This window comes from Gymnoscopelus braueri (assembly GCF_963280865.1).
Source record: "Gymnoscopelus braueri genome assembly, chromosome: 21".
Classification (NCBI taxonomy): domain Eukaryota; kingdom Metazoa; phylum Chordata; class Actinopteri; order Myctophiformes; family Myctophidae; genus Gymnoscopelus; species Gymnoscopelus braueri.
The window spans coordinates 17371771-17393861 of NC_137623.1; the positions used below are offsets into that span (position 1 = coordinate 17371771).

The 22091-nt window shown below is 40.4% G+C and overlaps 2 protein-coding genes across 3 annotated transcripts; both read left to right on the top strand.

Moving 5' to 3' along the window:
• Positions 1-327: 327 nt before the first annotated feature.
• LOC308076903 (extracellular calcium-sensing receptor-like) lies at positions 328-5498 on the top strand (the record flags this gene model as incomplete). The annotated part of the gene is made up of 10 exons (XM_080417420.1): positions 328-385; positions 852-906; positions 1021-1294; positions 1591-1677; positions 2310-2579; positions 2924-3130; positions 3220-3495; positions 4045-4272; positions 4368-4491; positions 4585-5498. The coding sequence occupies 10 exons, from the start codon at positions 328-330 to the stop codon at positions 5496-5498; spliced, it is 2493 nt and encodes an 830-aa protein (XP_080273546.1).
• A 2821-nt stretch (positions 5499-8319) lies between these two features.
• On the top strand, positions 8320-20226 carry LOC308077496 (leukocyte elastase inhibitor-like). Of its 2 annotated transcripts, none has more exons than XM_080418212.1 (9): positions 8320-8370; positions 9590-9772; positions 15074-15214; positions 16558-16675; positions 17053-17195; positions 17300-17377; positions 17698-17787; positions 18058-18238; positions 19215-20226. In XM_080418212.1, the coding sequence occupies exons 2-9, from the start codon at positions 9596-9598 to the stop codon at positions 19442-19444; spliced, it is 1158 nt and encodes a 385-aa protein (XP_080274338.1). In that variant the 5' UTR covers positions 8320-8370; positions 9590-9595; the 3' UTR covers positions 19445-20226. The 2 variants fall into 2 exon arrangements, with proteins under 2 accessions (XP_080274338.1, XP_080274337.1); XM_080418211.1 differs by having other exon boundaries at positions 8361-8370; positions 9587-9772.
• Positions 20227-22091: the final 1865 nt, after the last annotated feature.

A 22091-nucleotide genomic window follows, 5' to 3' on the forward strand; every position in this document is an offset into this window, starting at 1 on the left:
AAAGTATATATATACATCAGTCATACTGTATATAATATATGAATATATATATATATATATATATATATATATATATATATATATATATATATATATATACACAGTATGACTGATTATCACTTTAATTGCATTTCTTGAACTGATTGACAGTTTGTTTCAACCATAAATGAATCATACAAGAATGTAACTTTAAATAAAACTGATGTCAAATAAATTGTGTTTTATTCAATCATGTTAGTTGGTGTACTTTTAATTTAGCTAGGAAGCAACACTGTCATATGACCATGAGCTCTGTTTTCTTACTGTTGAACCGAGAACCGAAAAACCATGAAAATCACGATTATCTGTTTCTGTCTGCCCGCGGGGCAGAGGAGAACGCACAATAGTGTGTTCGGGAGACCTACAGTGTGTGAATAGTTGGCAATGTAACCTTGTTGACATAGTGTTGTTGACAAAGTAGAGGACTCACTCGTTATTTTGATATGAAATCATTGCTAATGTATAAGCCCTCCCCCTACTTCTGCCTCTGCCCAGATGGGTGTTGTGACAGATTACGTAATGGCATAAGGTGGCACAGGGGATGGCCTAGCACTGTGTATAAAATGGAGCAACTGGACTAAGGATTTTGAAAAAGGGGGGTGTTAGACAGAGAAGGAAAGTCATGAGGGCTTCTCTAGACACACACCTGCTTGCATATGTGTACTTGTCCTTGATAATGTTCACTTTCTTTTCTCCTTTGTCTTCCTCACCTTCCTCGTCTTCTTGTGAGTTACAGGCACAGTTCAATCTCAACAGAATTTTCAAGGCTGGTGATTTCATTCTGGGTGGTTTGTTTTATATCCATTCCTCAGCTGTCTTCCCTGAGCTGTCTTTCACCTCCAAGCAGCTGGATCCCACTTGCTATGGGTGAGTAAGAAATATTGTGATAAACAGTACCATCTGGTCATTTATTTCTACAGAGATAAATATTCAAAGTTACAGTGGTGTTTTGTGTGTTAGTTTTGACATTCAAAGGTTCAGATGGGCCCAGACCATGGCTTTCGCAATTACTGAGATCAACAGAAACACCAGCCTGCTACCCAATGTGACTCTGGGATATAGTCTCTATGATACGTGTCTCACTCTTGGAGGTGCATTCCGTGCAGCATTGTCATTGGTCAGTGGTGGAGAGGAACAGTTTCAATTGGATGAGAGCTGTGTTGGCTCCCCTCCAATGCTCGGAATTGTAGGTGGTGATACCTCAGCACATTCTATTGCCATCTCTAGTATATTAGGTTTGTACAGAGTTCCCATGGTAAGTTTCCTATTTGAACATTGTGTATTTGCAGCAAAATACAACACCGCTGCTACTGTACTTTATATTGTTATTTCTTTCTCTGTTTTTTTGTTTTGGAGCAGTGAGCTAAGCGGGGGGAAATCTAGATGAGTGGTGAGCGATATTGAGCAGAGTGGCAGGGAATGTCTTTGAGCAGTGGAGCAGAGAACAGCCTCGTGATCATGGAGCGTGATTTCTCCCTGCTCTGCTTGCAGGGAAAATGGTCACAAATGATGTAAGAGTACATTACAGAATATATTTTGTGTCTTTTTCAGGTAAGTTACTATTCCACCTGCTCCTGTCTGAGTGACCGGAATAAGTTCCCATCCTTCTTTAGAACAATCTCAAGTGATACCTTTCAGGTGAACTTCTACAGACAAAAGATCAAACTCCACACACTTAAGAAAAACGTCTCTCTAGTGCAGTGGTTCTCAAAGTGGGGTTCGGGGACCCCCAGGGGTCCTTGGGGGGGTTCCAAGGTTATCCAGTAAAGGTAGTTAACATAGCTTCACAATCATTTTAACCACTTTATCCATGTGTACGTTGGCTATTCAAAAACAGCAGATCTACAAGCTCGTACAAGCTTGTGACATCTGCAATTTTTCTGCTTTTTATTTTTTAGACATAAATCTTTTCTTCTGGGGGTCCCTGGCACAAAAAAAATTCAGATGGGGGTCCGCGGCCAAATATATATCAATTCGGGTGGTCCTTGGCACAAAAACATGAGAACCACTGCTCTAGTGAATGTAATCGATAATGCATTATCGCCTTTCTGTTGATTGTGTGTATTAAAGGTCTTTGTTGACAGCATCATAAGTCAATGATTTGACCTTTTCCGTTGTGGAACTTGTAAGAGATTCACTGTTTTACCACTATGTGAATAATCTAAACTAAGCACTTTCATCCCTCTATATTCACCATCCAATCTGTACTCTCTTTGGTGACTGAATTTCCCTTTGCGGGATCAATAAAGGTCTTATCTTATATTAATCAGGTGCGAGTTATGCTGCAGATTATGAGGCGGTATGATTGGACCTGGGTAGGACTGCTATTTATGGCGGATGCCTACGGCCGCAATGCTGCCCAGTCCTTCCAGTCTGCCCTGGCCCAGTCTGGATTGGGTTGTCTGGCCTATGTGGAGGTTCTGCCCTGGGACCATGACCCAGCTGAACTTCAGAGGATCGTCACTCTGGTGAAGAAGTCCACGGCTCGCGTGGTCATTGCATATGTATACGGGACCTATATGGTTGATCTCTTGTTAGAGGTTGGTGTTATGATAAATGTTAATTCATAAGGATCTGAAATTAGTCATATTGAAGTGAAGACATCCTATCATATTTAAAAATAAGCTGCACTTTAATTGCAAACATTTTGTAACAGCGATGCAATTTAACCACTATCTTAATTAAATGCTCAGCAATTTTGATCCCTGACTTCTCTGCACAATATAAGCTAATAAGCTAATATCAAAATCACACCACTCACTGATCTCTCTGCTATAACTAATTGTTATATTGTTATAATGATAGTACATTGAATTTGTCTTCATAGAACAATGTAGCTGTGCTCATTTGCCTTTAAATGTACTCATATATATTCTGTCAACAGGTGGTAAAGCAGAATGTCACAGGTCTGCAGTGGATGGGCAGTGAGGGCTGGACGACAGATACTATACTCCAGAATCATTATTTCATGCCGTACCTGAGAGGCACTCTGTGTGTTGCCATCCGTCGTGGAGAGATACCAGGTCTAAAGGACTTCTTGTTAGAAATCCACCCTGACAATGACCCTGACAACGGCCCTGACAATACCATAGTGAGTTTGTGGTTTCATTTGGCGTTTAAACTGCCATTTTATTCCCAAGCTATTAGATTTATGCTGAAGATTTCATTGTGCTCCTTCAGGTGAGGCACTTTTGGGAGCACACGTTTCGTTGTAAATTTGCTCCACTTCCGTCAGAGTGGGTGAATGCTGGTGGAGGGGTGTGTACTGGACAAGAGGACCTCGGAACAGCAGAAACAATACTGCTGGATGTGTCTGACCTCAGGCAAGATTATACTGTGTACAAGGCTGTGTATGCTCTGGCCCATGCCCTCCATGACATGTTGCAATGTGTGCCAGGAAGCGGGCCTTTCTCTGGGAACACCTGTGCCAGTTTGCAGACAATACAGCCATGGCAGGTGTAATATTAATTCATAGTTAATTAGATAATTAAAAATGTTTAATAATAATGGATATGGAATTAGAACAACGGTAAAAAGCATAACAATTGACTTAGGATGAAAACAGTATTATATATTATTTTTTTCGTATTGTGATTAACAGAATTACTAATTGCCTGGCAGTAAATGTTTATCAGTGTCAGTGTTTGGAACAGTAACACATTAAACAGCAGCCCTTATGGGATACTTACTGTGTCAAGGTACATGCAACATGAACATGAGACACAGAAAGCAAAAATGTTTTTCATGCTGAAAAAAATGTTTTTCATGCTGAAAAAACTCAATGTCCCGTTTTTGTTTTGTTTTTTTTCCCCCCTAATGTCTAGATGTTTTAATGCCCATGAGTGAAACCCCCTCAATCCCCCTAACAGAAATGTGAATTGTTCCAATCGGACAGCTTCTGAGTTAAAATGTAACAACTTGAGTAGGGACAGAACGTAGGAAGTACTGTGTATATTGCGTACTGTAGGTTTTTAAGAGTCTGTTGCTCTTCATCACCATTTTTAGCTCGTCTATTATCTGGAAAAGGTCAACTTCACCACATCCTTTGGTGATCCTGTATCATTTGATGAGAATGGTGATCCTTTACCAATCTATGATGTGGTTAACTTGGTGAGTCTCCCTGATGGAAGCACTACAGTTAACAATGTAGGTGTGTACAAGAAGTCAGCCTCCGGAGTTGAAGAACTCATCCTTGATGAAGACAGAATCTTCTGGAACTTTGAATCCAAAAAGGTCACTTCAGGTTTCTAAAATAGCTCATGCTGAGCTCATGATGTGAATGTAATTCAGTTTAGACTGAAATTGATCATTGTTCATTTCCTCTCTAGCCTCCTCGGTCAGTGTGCAGTGAGAGCTGTTCCACTGGAACCCGTGTGTCCAGAAGGAAAGGGGAACCTGTCTGCTGCTTTGACTGCATTGCTTGCTCTGAGGGAGAGATCAGCAACGAGACTGGTAGGTTTACGTCATGTACTGTAGCAATGTACAGTAGTTTATCTTTAGGACAATACTCTACTTCTATCCTTTTAACCTTGTCATCTTTGTTAGACTTAACAGAGTGCACCAGTTGTCCAGAGGACTTCTGGTCCAGTCCCCAGCGTGACCACTGTGTCCCTAAGAGCCTGGAGTTCCTCTCCTTCCATGAGGCCCTGGGTATCTCCTTGACAACCATCTCATTGCTAGGCACACTTATCTGTGCCATTGTCCTGGGAATCTTCATCTATCATAGAAGCACACCCATGGTACGCGCCAACAACTCAGAACTCAGCTTCCAACTTTTGCTGTCACTCAAACTATGTTTCTTGTGCTCACTTCTGTTCATTGGCCGTCCAAGACTCTGGACTTGTCAGCTGAGGCATGCAGCATTTGGGATCAGCTTTGTGCTGTGTGTCTCGTGTATCCTGGTAAAGACTATGGTGGTATTGGCTGTGTTCAATGCCTCCAAGCCTGGGGGTGCAGACATTCTGAGGTGGTTTGGTGCTATGCAGCAGAGAGGAACAGTTCTGGCCCTTACTTCCATTCAGGCAGCAATCTGCATAGCCTGGCTTGTGTCTTCCTCACCAACTCCTTATAAAAATACACAATACCACAGTGATAAGATAATCTATGAGTGTGATGTGGGATCTACAGTTGGTTTTGCAGTGTTATTAGGTTATATAGGTTTACTGGCACTCCTCAGCTTCGTCCTAGCGTTCATGGCAAGGAATCTTCCAGATAACTTCAATGAAGCCAAGTTAATCACTTTCAGCATGTTGATCTTCTGTGCCGTGTGGATAGCCTTCATCCCAGCATATATCAGCTCTCCAGGCAAATATGCAGATGTAGTGGAGGTATTTGCTATTTTAGCATCTAGTTTTGGCATTTTGGTGGCACTGTTTGGACCAAAGTGTTATATAATCCTTCTGAAACCTGAGAGAAACACTAAGAAGTCCATCATGGGTCGAGGTGTAGCCAAGACGTAGAAGCAGAAATGTAACGATAATAAATGTGTATTTTAATAACAAGAATACAGTATAATGTAAATGTACAATATGGTTTGATTGCTGATAACCTTGTTACTAGTAGATTCTGTTTTCCACCAGATCAGATTACTGCTTTTATCTGTTTACTGTTTTATCTGGTATAGAAAACATCACACATATGCCAAAATGACAGATGCAAACCTCTATTAGGCCTATCCTAAAGAAAAAATTGTCAGAAATTGATTACCTTGCCATAAGGCTACGTTTGAAGATTTTTTACCTATACGATCAAAAGAATTGCCCCTCGTCTTTATCTGGTTTATGCATCATCAAAAATCTGCAAACCTACCATTAGCTATTATTGTAACGAACAATCAAATGGCACTCCACAAAAATGGACACTGTTGTGTATGAGTGTACTGTTGGCTCTGGTGTGTGACGTGCAATGTTTACGACACTGATGATGTTTACGACAGTAAGTACGCCAATGCATGCGGCCATAAGTGAGTACTGTATGTTGACAACCGGCTTGCCGGCTTATGTGTATTGGCGCTCAATAAAGAAGGACCTGTTGAGATCACCTCAGTAGTAGCGTGCGTTATTCTCTGGACATAACAGACACTTCAGAATAACCCTTCATAATGCTCAGCTAACCAAAATATAGGCTACTCACAGGTTATACTGTGGTGGGTACGGTGTGTGGCTGTGCATCTGCGGTTGGGACAGCTTCTGAAAAGTTGATTTAGCATTTGTGGAGATCTTGTACAGTCTCCTCATAGCTTTTCAGTTCAAGTGGTAACGTTAAAGATGGAGTGCCATGATATTTTTCAACCCTAAAACCTGATCATAAGGTATTATTATGTAAGGATTTTTAAAAAAAAAAAGAAAGTGTACAGTAAGTGTAAAAATTTTGTTTTTATGTAGACACACCCACCAGTTCATTAAGTATACCTGGTTCTCACCTTAGCACCTCCTCCACCACCTTAGCACCACCCACCTGTCCTAGTCCCTCCTCCTCCTCATGCCCACACCTGTTGTGTTATGATAATGAGGGGGAGGGTATGGCTTTGTGATGTCACTAAAGCGCTGTTTATCTATTGGCACGTTTGACCCTCAAGGTTTCAGCCTCCAGGAAGAAACTCCAAATAGTCAGAGAAGACATAAAACACCATAAAAACACCACCGGGGGGCTTAATGAAGTTCTATCAACCTCATAGACACATGAAAAACAGAAAAAGTGCAAAAACATGGCACCAGCTCTTTAATGTATGTGTCCACGGTCCACCTTTATGATTAACACCAATTGCTTATGTATCACCCTCTCGTTTGAATTATTTTTTTGTCTAAAATCTCGACTGTCAACAAGCTCCTCTCTTTTTTCGGTCGTCCCTTCACAATAAAGTTTCTCCCCTTTACCTCCCAATGCAACATATTTTACATTATTACATTACTAACAGGAAATAGGTGTAACTTGTAATCGAGTGTGTATTTGTGGGAGAGAGAGAGAGAGACAGGGGGCAGCAAGAGAGAGAGAGAAAGCCCGTTCAACACAGGGGCGGACTGGCCATGTGGCATACGGCCGCTGGGCTAGTGGGCCGGTGGGCCACCCGTTTTAGGATTATTGCGGTCATTTCCGGGTCGTGCGGCCCAATTATTGGTTACGTTAACGCTTGGGCTGGGATGCTTTCCAGTAGTGGCGTAATTTACACAGGGTTGCTGGGTTAAAACAGTGACTTGTTTGTGACTTGTTTCCGTTGGGGTCCTTGAATTAATTTCATAGACATATATAGTAGCAACCAAACCAAAAATCAACATAAAAATACAGAGAAAAATACCACTATGTACAAAAATAAGCATGAAAAAAAAAATATATATAAAAAAAAAAAAAAAGGGGGGAGGGGGGTCGTCTGTCTACAGGGAAACTGGTACTAGCTCCTCTTTTGGCCTCCAGAAGATGAGTTTTTAGGGCTGTTTTGAATGAGCCCAGCGAACTGCATTTTTTGAGGGATGGGGTTAGACTATTCCAGACCACGGGTAGAAGCGGGCCCCCAACCCCACAGGCCCCGGTGCGACTGCACTGAATAAACTCCAACTCAATAATGCAATGCTGCTCTTAATGTCAGTGAGTGAACTGTCTCGCTAACACTTACCTGACTGGGAGGTCAGGTAGCTGACTGGCAAATTAGTATGAATCACAATGTCACCACTAACATGGTGTTTATTAGAGTTTCTCTAAAATGTGCATCGTTGAGCAATGTTGCACTAACAACATTAAAAACAACAATAATAAAACACAGGGGCCCCCTTTACCACGGCAGGGCCTAGTCCTATTGGTCACCTATACCAAGGGTTCCAAAACTTTTCAGGCCGCGACCCCCCAAAATGATCATATTTGAACTGGAGACCCCCCACCCTGACAAGCACTTTGAATTGTAAGCATTACAAACTCGGTTCCACAGATAAATATTGTGAAAATAGTATATAAATCAGTTATTTTCACAATGTTTGCCGGCTATTTTCACAATGTTTGCCTCTTTCTTACGTAATATTTGACACATTTGGCCAATTTGGTATTAAAAGATTCTTAAAAGGCATTAAATTGTAACTTTAGAAATGTGCAGATACCCTGTATACACTTATACTGTATGTTGGTTTGTTGTTGAGTGAGAAAACAATGTTGCACATCTGGGGACCCTGCTAAATAATTTGGGGACCCTCCTTGGGGTCCCGACCCCCAGTTTGGGAACCACTGGCCTATACACAAGCCAATCAGAGGTAGGCAGGGCGGGCCTATTATAGAACTCTATAGAACTATAGAATAGGCTGTGTTGGGTGTAACGTCATCATCATTAGGACATTGGTCATCACACTGGTAAGTTAAACACCTCATCCATTTACAGTATATTATACAGAAAGCATTACAGCAATGCTATTATAAATAGGCCTATGTCATAGTAATAGTGTTTAATTTAATTTAATTTTGTCATGATTGTATATGGTGAATTGCACCTGGTTTACATTCGTCATTCAGCATTAAATCACTAGTTCAGCTAAACCACGTGGACTTCAGGTATATGATCATTTAGATAGATGTCAGGTTTGTTGTGTGTTTGTTTTTCCTTGAGCACTACCCCCTGTTTGAAAAAATTGTCAATTGCACTGGGTAGAGCTACTCCTAAATGCCTAAAATGCAAAATATAGTAGGAACTGTATCTAAAGGGGCCTAATTCACAGAACTAAAATCCTAACCAGGAATTCATTGTAAAGGTGCATTTCTCCAGCCCACTTTTGTTTTTGACAAATAGTAATAACTTTTATGATGATGTGGTATGACTTCCAAAAGCCATGCAGCTATGCAACTGTGTAAAGATTGTGCATATAGAAATGGTATATACACCCTTGTTTCCTATCCTAATCGTGCCAGACGGGTGTGTGGGTACTGTATGTTCACCAGCCACTGATAAGACCACTGGAGGGTTTCTGACTTTCACAGACACTGACAGCTCAGAGTCAGCTAACAGATAATTCAAAGGAATTACAGTTTAATAATGTCAAGATTGTGTATATACACAGGGTAAATTAACAACAGTTTAATAATGTCAACATTGTGTATATACACAGGGTAAATTAACAACAGTTTAATAATGTCAAGATTGTGTATACACAGGGTAAATTAACAACAGTTTAATAATGTCAACATTGTGTATATACACAGGGTAAATTAACAACAGTTTAATAATGCCAACATTGTGTATATACACAGGGTAAATTAACAACAGTTTAATAATGTCAACATTGTGTATACACAGGGTAAATTAACAACAGTTTAATAATGTCAAGATTGTGTATATACACAGGGTAAATTAACAACAGTTTAATAATCTAAAGATTGTGCCTATAATAGTACACATGGTAGCCTAAATGAACTCCTGTTGAAAGACGTCTCATTTTGAACTAATTTAAAACACATATCCCTGGTTCTGGTGACTGATATTGTCCTTTTCATTTTATATCGTTGTGTTTTAAGTGCTTTAAAAATAAATAAAGCCCTTTAATAATCTAAGGCTGTGTCCGTTTTTATTTTTCTTCAGATCACCATGTCATCCTCCACCCCCCTGTCACACGCCTGCACCACCTTCTCTCTGTCTCTGTTCAAACAGCTGACAGAGAACAACGGCACAGGCAATGTCTTCTGCTCTCCTATCAGCATGTCCTCTGCTTTGAACATGGTGCTGCTGGGAGCCCGCGGAAACACTGCCACACAGATCGCACAGGTGGGTGCATGCACGGACGCACATGCACACACATGCATGCACACACATTGAATTGTGTCATGATTGGCTTATACTGGTAGTGTGCACGGCTCAGTTTCCTAGCTTAGCTCCCGGCAAATGGATCTACGTTCACAATTACATCTAAGCTTGGCATGGACATTGAGCCAAATGACTACAGTATAGAGTAACATATGAGTGAAATGCAAGTGTCAGTGTAGAGTCACACCCTTCTTTCCTATCCTAATCGTGCCAGATGGGTGTGTGGGTACTGTATGTTGACCAGCCACTGATAAGACCACTGGAGGGTTTCAAATTCAAATAATGTGAAAGAAAAAGTGCCTGCTCTCATATGATATGGATTATGGCATTCTCTTAAAGAATCAATATGGTTCATAATAAAACAATAAAAAAAAGAAAGTCTTTTTTTTATTAAATGTTCTTTTGGTAAATTATTATTATTTTTGTTTTTATATATATCTTAAATATTTCGCTTTCATTTTACAATAACAGTCAATGCATTCTGTATTCTAGAACAGAGGACGGCAACCGTGTGTTTTCAATTGACCGGTCCATCTTGATGGTCGAATGCGGAGCAATTAGAAAACTCAGACAAAAAGGAATAAGCTCACCACCTGCCGTCACACTCAGGCTTGTTGGTTTGCATGTGAACCCTGTGAACAATATCAATGCCCCTGTTAGCATAGCAATGGTCAAGGTGTCCTATGTGTTTAGTACTTTTCTTTAAATGTATCACATACTGTACCAAACTTCTCAAACCATGGCAATGCATTTTTAGAAAATATTCGTCTTGTTTTTGTTCTAGTGGAGTGTTTGGGTGTGACAGAACTTGAGAACACTGTCATGCAGGCACATTTAACTTGTGACTTCCACTGTCAGCAAAATGATTTAAACATGTTGTTGTTTTATTCTCTTCAACATTGGATTCTTAATTTTCACTGTTCCCTGTTGAGTTCCTAGTGAAAACAACAACAGTTACTTATAAAGTCTTACTGTAGGATGAGATGAACTATCAGCCCATTATCTGTTGGCTAATGTTTAATCAGTTGGTCCGTCTGTTACTTCTGTCTCATAACCACAAACACATACAGTATCTTTATCCCTGCCACACAATCAGAGAAGGGGCCCTTTTTTGCACCCAAACATTTAAGTATTTAGGAGGGAGGGAGACAGAGAGAGACGGAGGGAGAGAGAGAGAGAGGCTATGGAATACACGCTCCCCTAATATTACAGCGATGAGTAAAAAAAAGTAATATATACATGCACGCTACGAAGTGGGCGGTACGTCACGCTAGATTTGAGGCCTGAACTTCTAGTTAATTGTCTCTGCCAGGCCGAAAGGCATGGGGAGAGAGTATGTTTTGCACCCCGTCAGTCCGTGAACAGCTAATCTCCCACACCGCTGGCTTGATCACAACGAAACTGTGCACACAGACTCCCTGGATGCCAATTCAGAACCTCTGCCCCACATTTTTCACAAGGGCCTGTTATAGCGCCACCAGGAGGCCACCTTTTGCAAAACTTTTCTTTTTTACAGTGCTCCAACAGATGTCATCCAAACTTTTAAATGTAAAAGTAGATTGTCTCAAAAAAAGTGACCTTTTGGTACCTACCAAAAAGTGACCTTTCAAATGACCAGGTCCAGGCCCGGATTCACAGAGGCCTATGTCCAAAAAGTATTTAATGCAAATTCTCTCTGTCACACACACACACACACACACACACACACACATCCAATAACAGCCACAACACAGCCGACATAGTCTAGATTCACATCAGCCTTCGATTCCAGAGCCACAAACAAACAGTCACTGAACATGTTTCACTGCCACACCGGGCCCCAACAGCAACAGACCTACATCTTGAACCACATCAGCACATGACACGAACAGCATCCACCAAAATATGATACAACACAAACTGCAGCAGCAGCATCCATCAAAGGAAAAGGAAAAATTAGGTATGTCACAATTATAACATGATCGCCTATTCGCAAGTATTTGAGATAATCGCAATACTTTTTCGGATAATCGTCATAATCATTTCCATGTTGAAAAATATTAATGTTTTCAAACATTAAAAAAATAGTGGAAATAGCAGACTGCTATCTCCACTATTCATGTTTTTAAGTAAGTTAAGTATAAAGTTATTGAATTATGCAAGTTATTTGTCATATGTGCCCTGTGCACCTTTTGTTTATGAAGCCTAAAAAGCCAGATTATTTTTATTAATGTTTTAAATGAATTAATTCAGTGTACGACAGAGTACGACAGATACGTTAATCGCAATTATTTGAGCGACAATTAATCGCCAAGTAAAATGTCATAATCGTGACAGTCCTAAAGAGGTTCCTACTTTGAGCAGTCTTCATCAGCCGTCTTCAGGGGAAACCCCGAGAAGGACGAGGTCTTCGGCCGTTTGACCATGCGGACCAAGTCTTCGGAGGAATCCCCCATGCAGACAAACTCATGGATAGAGAGAGATCTCCAGATCTCGTTCTCTAGGTTAGGGCATCCTCGGATGAGCCTTCCAACGGCGACTCCCGCCATCTCCATCCTCCATACATCTGGTTAGCTTCACCAGTACTTTACATCTCCATCCTCCGTACATCTGGTTGGCTTCACCAGTACTTTACTTCTCTCTGGTTAGCTTCACCAGTACTTTATTAGAGGTGGATGGTCTGGGATGGTGTTATACTGTAGGTAAGAACCTCAGTCTTCTGGGCATTTACGATGCAGATATCATCTGCATCGTCATATGTACAGTATGTGTGTGTGTGGGTGTATGGGTGGGTGTGTGTGTGTGTGTGTGTGGGGTGTGTTTGTGTGTGTGTGTTTATAAACATTTTAAAAAGACTACATCAGGGAGCCATCTAGACCTCCTAGTTGTAGTAGTGAAGCCCAGTTCTTGCTCCCCTCCTCCACTGATGTCTTAATGCATAGTCCAGGCTTATAATGAAGAGTGGGGTGTACCCCCTGCAACACCTCTGCCAGCCTTGAGTATCTGAAAGAAATAAAAAAAGAAATAAAGAAAGATGAATTCAAGTAACCGAGAGCCACATACTGTATATGTATACTGTATCCTGTCACAACATACAGCCTAGTATACGTATACTGTACCCTGTCACAACATACACAGCCTAGTATACGTATACTGAATCCTGTCACAGCATACACAGCCTAGTATACATATACTGTATCCTGTCACAACATACAGTACACAGCCTAGTATACGTATACTGAATCCTGTCACAGCATACACAGCCTAGTATACGTATACATGAGCTTGTAGATCGGCTATTTTCACAATGTTTGACCAGGTAATATTTGACTATTTGACCAATTTAGTATTAAAAGTCATTAAATTGTAACTTTATAAATGTGCAAATACCCTGTATACACTTATAGGGCATAGCAGTGCGGCCTGGCGTCAAACCCATACATTTTTCCCATAGAGATTTCCAAAAATATTTTTTATAAATTATGTTAAAGGGCAAGACCACTTGGTAGAGGTTTGGGTTGTGTAGTTACCTTGCCATGATGCAACTCCAAAGGTGGACAAGAAATCAAAAATAATTGCTCCATTGATTAGAAATTGATAATTCAAAATATGCTCCTCAATCATTGACTTGCAATGTACGGTAAAACAGCTCTCAAAGTCAGTCTTTTAGCACATAAACGAACACAAACAAATCTGATTCTGAGAATATAGAACACCTCAAAACCCAGTACTGTTTGTTTTTTAAATACAAATGTTAACTTCCTGTTGATTTTACTATTTTTATATTAAGAAAACCAGGACTGGATCTGTGGATCCGGATATTTAAATAGTAAAATCAGCAGGAGCTTGACATTTTTATTTAAAAAACAAACAGTAATGGGTTTGATGATGTTCTATATTGTCTGAATCAGCTTCGTTTGTGTTCGTTTACGTGCTAAAAGAGTGACGTTGAGAGCTGTTTCAGCGTACAAAGTAAGTCAATGAGGAGCATATTTAGAATTATCAATTTCTAATCAATGGAGCAATTATTTTTGATTTCTTGTCCACCTTTGGAGTTACATCATGGCAAGTAACTACACAACCCAAACCTCTACCAAAGTGTTCTTGCCCTTTAAGCCTGGAACCAAGCGATCCAGAATCCTGGTGAATGTGTAAAGTGATTTACTAGGCTGTGGTAAAGACAGACACTGCCTTTCCCACTTTACCTTTATATCCTCACATGTTCAATTATATTTCTAATGATTTAATTATTTTCTGTTTATTATGCATTCTCATCATACTACTCATTTCATATTCATTTATACAAACAACACAGATACAATTGTTTGTTTGAAACATGACCACTTTATTAATCTCCACAGTTTAAAGCTTATCACCAAACCAAACAATGACACATACTTGCCATGTCCTCTTCCTGGTTTGAGGATCAGAAAAGAGTACCACATGACCACAGTGCTCCTTATATGGAGGGGTATGGTAATTGGGACATACCATTTGACAGGGGAGTGTGGGATTTTTCTGTGTAAGATGATATATTATGATTTTGTCATAATAGAGTTGTGTTGCTAAAACATGATTAATACTTACGTTTTGGATGATTAATGATTTCTGCAAAGTTTGGAAAATGATTTCTTTGTTGAGTTCACTAGTACTGTAGGTGAATGTGTTGAAGTTATCTGTCCCAGATGGTTGAGGCCACCATGCAGAGACCCAGGTTAAATTATTTCAGTCAGTCTGGTCTCAGGCCCATGGGTCAGTAAAGTCATGGGCACAATGCTGCTGCTTTATCTCAGTCTGACAGAGTCAGTTTATTCTCTGGACTGTTGCTTGTTTGAAGCATGTAAGTTTATTGATTTGTGGTGAAACTTTGCATACACTTTCCCACTACATAGAGGAACAAATGCCACCCTTTCAACATTGCCCTATTATAGCGCCACAAGGAGGCAGATTTTTGCAAAACAAGTGTTTTTATATTAGCCTACTCGTACAAGTATTGTCCAAACATCACGCAAATCGACACATATTATGTCTTTAGTCAAGTCATCAATCCGTCCAATCTGACTGATTTTTCACATTCCAGCCTGATTGGCGAATGCCGAACATTGCTGGCCCACACTAACCTACCTGACCTGGCGGAGACCTGTGCTCTGAGGAGCACTTTTTCTAGTTCAATTCTCAAATGGCTTTTTCCTATGTACCAACACTTTTATTCTTTACTATTTAAATGGATATATCTATTTTCTGGATGGATGGTCTAATGTTGTGTGCTTTGATCACCCACAGTCCCTGTGCATCGAGAATATCAAGGGTGACGTCCATGTGGACTTCTCCAAGCTCATGAGTGACCTGAACAAGACCGGAACGTCTTACACCCTCAGCATGGCCAACAAGCTCTACGGAGAGCATTCCTACCAGTTTATTGGGGTAGGGGTTTGTGCAGAACCTCTGCCCTAAATGTTCACACCGGTCTGTTACAGCGCCACCAGGAGGCAGATTTTAGCAAAACACCTTTTTTTATATTACTCCAACAGATTTTGTCCAAACATCACGCAAATCGGTACACATTATCTCTATAGTCATGTGATCAAGACGGAGCTGTCATATTTTTCATATTTCATCCTGATAAGATTGGCTTCCAAAGTTTGCAGGAGTGGCCCGTTTTGAACAAAATGCCACAAATCATGAACTTCTGATTGCTGTACTTTGCGCACATTCCCACTAGGCCAAGGAAGAAATGCCGCTCACATTTTTCTAATCGGCCTTGCGGTGGCGCTATAACAGATAGGTTCACGCAACGGCCTATAACTCTTGAACCATAGGTCATATAATCAAAGTTGTTTTCCCTTGGACGTCCCTTGGATTTCTTGGATTGTTACACAACTCCCCAAATATTTTTATCTTTTTCGCAAAACACACTTTTTGCTACTATTTCTAGTATTGTGATCAAGATGTATCTGTCAGATTTTCCGATTGACTAGACTACGATTGGCTTTCAAAGTTTGCGGGAGTGGGCAATTTTGCACAAAATGCCACATGCACTGCTGGACCAATCGGAAAGTTCCAAACTTTGCAGGAGTGGCTCGTTTTGCACAAAATGCCACAAATCATGAACACAGCTCCCGATTGCCGTGAAACTTTGCACACACACTCACAGTAGGCCAAGGAAGAACCTCCACCCCACCCCCATTTTTCACATCAGCCTCCTGGTGATGCTACAACAGCCCACTTAACGTTTTGGCCAATAACTCTTGAACCGTAGCTCGTACAATAAAAATGTTTTTCCCTGGCCTCCAAAACACACTTTTTGCTACTGCTGTGTGAGTGTCCAAAACTGACACAAACCGGTACACGTTATCTCTGGGATCATGTGATCAAGATGTATGAGTTAGATTTTTAAGATCCCATTCCAAGTGGCTATGACTGCCTTCCAAAGTTTGCGGGTCTTGGGTAGGCAAGCCGGCCTGACGGAGACCTGTGCTCCGAGGAGCACATTTTTCTACAGTATGTGTTCAATTCTGCAAAGCACATTTTGGAAGTATTATATAAATGTTAAGGAAGGTGCTACATAAATATAATATTATTATTGATATTATACACAGTAAACATTGTGTAAATGTATCCATTTTTGCTTTGAGAGTGTAAAAATGTAACATACATTACATTTACATACATTGACACTAATGATTTTATAATGTAGGAAATATGTTTTCACTCAGTTGATTGTGAATGAAGTCATGCAGCTGAGCTGTTGTGTTGGTGTTTCCTAGGAGTTCATACGTGCCACCAAAAAACACTACAACACAGCCCTGGAGTCTGTGGACTTCAAGACCAAGGCAGAGGTGACCAGGGTCGACATCAACCGCTGGGTGCAGAAACAGACACAAGGTACACACACACACACACACACGCACGCGCGCACGCGCACACACACACACACACACACACACACACACACACACATTCACTGCAGCGATATTCCACGACCGTATAGGGCATAGCAGTGGCGTAGCCATTTTGTGGTTCCACTCAGAAAAAGCCTTTTCATTTTTCCCATAGAGATTTCCAAAACCTGGCCCAAAAAAGGATGAGAAACACTGGTCTATAGCTTCAGCCATACATTGTACATAAACATTTTCCTATCAATTTTCAACTATATGGTAACTTTGGCAATGAAGTCTTTTCTCTGTAAGATGTCCCTTATTTGAGGAATCAGTTAGCAGCCCCACACTTTAGTGTAGCTTGAGTTGTGTGTCGTTGTTTAGATCAAATCAAGGAGTTGCTGGCTGTGGGTATGGTGGATGAGATGACCAGACTGGTGCTGGTCAATGCCATCTACTTCAAAGGCAAGTGGGACAAGCCGTTCAAGGAGGGCAGCACCGCTGATGCTCAGTTCAGAATCAACCAGGTAACATCAGTGATACTCAGGATTTAATTGGTTAAAGATGTCATTGCCATACTGTGGTGGGCTCAATGCATTTTGTCTGTGTGATGTTTTTGGCGTGTCGGCAGACTGAAACCAAGACGGTGAAGATGATGTACAAGAACGCTAAGTTCCCCCTTGCCTTCATCCCTGATATGAACTGTCAGGTAATCAATCAGTTATTCTTCATTTTATTTTGATCTGTGTTAAAGACAAATAAACACTTTGGTAGAGGTTTGATTGTAGTTGCCTTGCCAAGATGTAACTCCAAATATTGACGAGATATCTTCAATAGTTGCTCTGTTGATTGCAAATTGATATTCAAAAATATTCTCCTCATTGACTTACATTGTATGGTGAAACAACTCTCAAAGTCACTCTTTCAGCACATAACCAAAGCAGATTTTGCCAGTATATATATACTGTAACATCGCAAACCTGGCAAACCTGTCTTTCGGCTTGACAGCTGTTTCACTGTTTTTGTCAGATACTTGACCTGCCATACACAGGGAGACACATGAGCATGATCATCTTTCTGCCTGTTGAGATGGGGGACAATACGACAGGCCTGGAGAAGGTTGGACACACGCAAGCAAGCATGCAAGCAAGCATGCACGCTCACTCTCTCTTTCTCTTTCTCTCTCTCTCTCTCACACACACACACGCACGCACGCACGCACGCACACACGCACGCACGCACGCACGCACGCACGCACACACACTTGTATTACTATACTTGTGAGGACATCAGCTTTTAAGAACAACAATTGTATGAATGCTATTATTGTCTCAAATAGTAGGTCAGTTCTCTCTCTAATCTCTGCTAATCTAACCATTACATCCTCAGCTAGAAAAGGCGCTGACGTATAACAACTTTGTGCACTGGACCAATCCACGCACGCTGGAAGAGGTGAAGGTTCAGCTGGGTCTGCCTCGGTTCAAGATGGAGCAGACGTACGACATGAAGGAGGTCCTGACCAAGATGGGCATGGTGGACGCCTTTGACACAACAAAGATCGACTTCTCTGGTACGTGCTGCCAGTGAAGGACAAAGAAGTCCTGTGCATGAGTCAAAGTACAAATAGGCCTGGTGACCGGTCAAAAATAACTCAACTACAAGTGAAAGTTGCTCAGTCAAATATGTTCAGTACTTGAGTTAATGTACTGGAGTAATAATAATAATGGTAATATAATATTAGTAATATTTTACAAGGAGCATCTGTTCAGTACTAGTTGAGTACTTTGGCCACCACTCAATCCAACACACTAAATAAATGTTTAATTTACATAAACCTATAAGCTCAGAATGTGTCTCACTCATTTCATTACGTGAGAGACCTAATGAAATGCATCGTTTGACACTTGTCAGGCTTAGCATAAATTGCCCTCAACCAAAGTGTTTTTCCTCTTATCTTGCTTGCCCTCTTGCAGTGGTGTAAAGTAACTTAGTACATTTACTCAAGTACTGTACTTAAGTACAATTTTGAGGTACTTTTACTTGGAGTATTTCCCAATTATCAGTACTTTTACTTTTATTCCACTACATCTCAGAGGCAAATATTGTACTTTTACTCCACTACAATTATTTGAAAACTTTAGTTACTGGTTACTTTGCAGATATAAATTATTACATTATAAAACATACATTTACCACTTTAGCCCTATTTTATACCTAGGCTATATTCTGATAGTAATCATTGCTACAGAGCGTGTGTTTGGTCACAGGGGTCTCTCCAGCTCTTTAGTAAAGAAAATATAGTACATTTTCAGGTAGGTGACAACATTTAAGCCAATCAGGAGAGAGCACTGAAAATGCATTTTCTGTTTAATAAAGAGCTGGAGAAATATGGGAGACTCCTTTTACTGAACAAACACTCTGTAGCAATGAGTACTATCAGAATATAGAGCTATTTTGCAATTATTTGAATAATTGCAAATCACTTACTCTACCTTTAAGTAAAACATTTGAGTTATTTTTCCACCACTGCCACTTGTCCTCTCCAGGCATGTCTCCAGACAAAGACCTGGTGCTTTCCACGGTGGTTCACAAGGCTTTCGTGGAGGTGAACGAGGAGGGAACAAAGGCAGCAGCCGCCACCGCTGCTCCCGCAAAATTTGGCAGTGAGAATAGTGAGATGATCGATTTTGTGGCCGACCACCCCTTCCTCTTCTTCATCCGACACAACCCCACCATGAGCATCCTGTTTGCCGGCCGATACTGCTCTCCTCCTTGAGTTGGTTCTCAACTCCAGTGGTTCTCAAAAATTGTCATCATGTCAAGGACCCCCAAATTCATATGTATTAGGCTGCGGACCCCCTTTTGAAATTATTTTGTGCCAGGGAACCCAATAACATAATTACAATGAATCCTCAGTGTTAATTTATTTTATTTCTTACAAAAAAAGACACAATATATTTAGAAATACAATGAGGTGTGTATCGTCGTCAGTGAGATCAGTAGTGTCTGTGAAGTGCACTGTATGTGCAGAAAGCAAACTAAATGGAACGAAACAAACACAAACAAGCAGACATGTTGCCTGGTAGGAGAGAGTGGGAGATAGCCTGCTTAATAACCAAGGGGATGATTGGGAACAGGTGTGTCTCATCCTCAAGACAGACCTCAGCAGGCTGACCCTCTCCTCCTCCACAGGAACAGAAAATAACACAATTGGAATGAAACCAAAACAAACAACTAATGGGATGGTCATCACAATTGACACACAGTATTTTAGTGCAGAAGCTGCCCAGTCACACTTGACTTCACCCAAGTTTTGCTTAATGTCAACATAAGGCACTGAATGTACTGTACATCTACAATTATGCCCTATGCAGTACTCTATAACATGGCTTTTACATGTCCTCTATATCCAAATAATTTGTAATTCAACCATTTGCCTAATCAGTTAACTAAAGACAATATAAAGGCGATATTTCCTAGTGTTTTTTTGTTTTACTTTGATTGACCCCATTGGTACATTAATGTGCTTTTACATAGTAAATAAAGAAGTGTCTATAATTTGTGTTTCCTCTGACTTTATTCATATGTTTTCAAATCAAAATGTTAAGTCTGACAGATGTAACAATACAGGTGCTAGATGACATCTACTGCCATCTATTGGGTTGATTTTGTATCTTTTCCACTCCATCACTTCCATGTACAGAGAATAACATGGCCCATTTCCTTGCAATATCTTACTTGTACGTCCTTCTTGTAAGCAGTGGTGGATGAAGTACTCCGATATTTTACTTAAGTAAAAGTAGCAATATCACAATATAAAAATGCTCTGTTACAAGTAAAAGGCCTGTGTTCAAAATGCTACTTGGGTAAAAGTACAAAAGTATCGTCATCAAAATATACTTGAAGTACCAAAAGTAGAAGTAGCCAACTAAAATGTTTGTAAATAGCAGATCTACAAGCTCACAACGGGTCACACCATTGTGAGCTAGTAGATTGGCTGTTTTCAAATAGCCTAGGTATAAAATAGGGCTGAAGTGGCTAATGTATGTTTTATAATATAATAATTCATATCTGCAAAGTAACTACTAAAGTCTTCAAATAATTGTAATGGAGTAAAAGTACAATATATGCCTCTGGGATGTAGTGGGGTCAGGGGCGCCGATTTATGTCCGCGCTTCTGGGTGCGCAACGCGCGCGTGCATGCGTGGCCGGTCCACGTGCGCGCTAGCCTGGAAAATGAGATTTCAGGAGGGAGGGTTTACCAGGCTACGTGCGCGCTACACACACGCGCGGAAATGTGTGGTTATTTTCCAGGTTTGTTACCTTTTTGCGGGGGTTTTGTTACTTTAATGCGGTTAATTCGGTTAATTTGGTACCAAAAATGTACTCCATGAAGTGAAGATGTCGGTGTTTTTTTCTTTTTTTGTGATGAGTTTGTGATGGGTGCTCTTCATTTCCCCTGGGTGCTTTAGCCCCGAGGCACCCACAGTATCGGCGCCCTTGAGTGGGGTAGAAGTTTTGCAAATTAGAAATACTCCAGTAAAGTAAAAAATACCTCAAAATTGTACTTAAGTACAGTACTTGAGTAAATGTACTAAGTTACTTTACACCACAGTGCTTGTACAGTAAGTCGTTTTACAGTTACTCCATTTTCAATGGGAAGGACTGTTTACAGTTTAGTTTTTATCCTCTAGGGGGTACTACTGTACCATGTATAGGCATACAGGCAGTGCATCTCTCAAGCCAGCCACATGCTTCTAATGCTCCTGAATGTTTGTCTAATGTGTAAAGTCGTATTTCTAGGTAGAATCAGTGGTGGGAAAAGTACTAATGTATTTTTACTTAAGTAAAAGTATCAATACTGCAATGTAGAAATACTCTTTAAGGGCACGGTCACACCACACTTTTGTTCTACCTATGAGGGCGGATTCTGCCAATGCATTTCAATTAGTCTAGATAGAAAGTGGGGTCCACATGCATAGGGTTTCTTATTCCTTGAAGTCTGTACATGAACATTTATGTACAGACTTCAAGGAATAAGAAGACTTCATGGACATTTCTGCATAATGAGTATTTTTAACTTTTGGTACTTAAAGCAAATTTTGATGCCAATACTATTGTACTTTTACTCAAGTACATTTTGATTACCGGACTTCTACTTTTAACAGAGTATTTCTACATGGCAGAATTGATCATTTTACAAGTAAAACATTTTTACTTTTTCCACCACTGATGACCTCATGATAGGAAAGTGCCCCATTTTGTGACAAAACAACGGTACTAAAACATGTTCCCGTTTCATCTTTGATCAATATGGAGTGAACGCATTACTCCAACAATGTTTGTTTTTCACCTATCCATTGTCCTTTTATTTGAATTATTTGAGCATTTGTTTTTGCATCCCAGTTTAAATAAATATATTT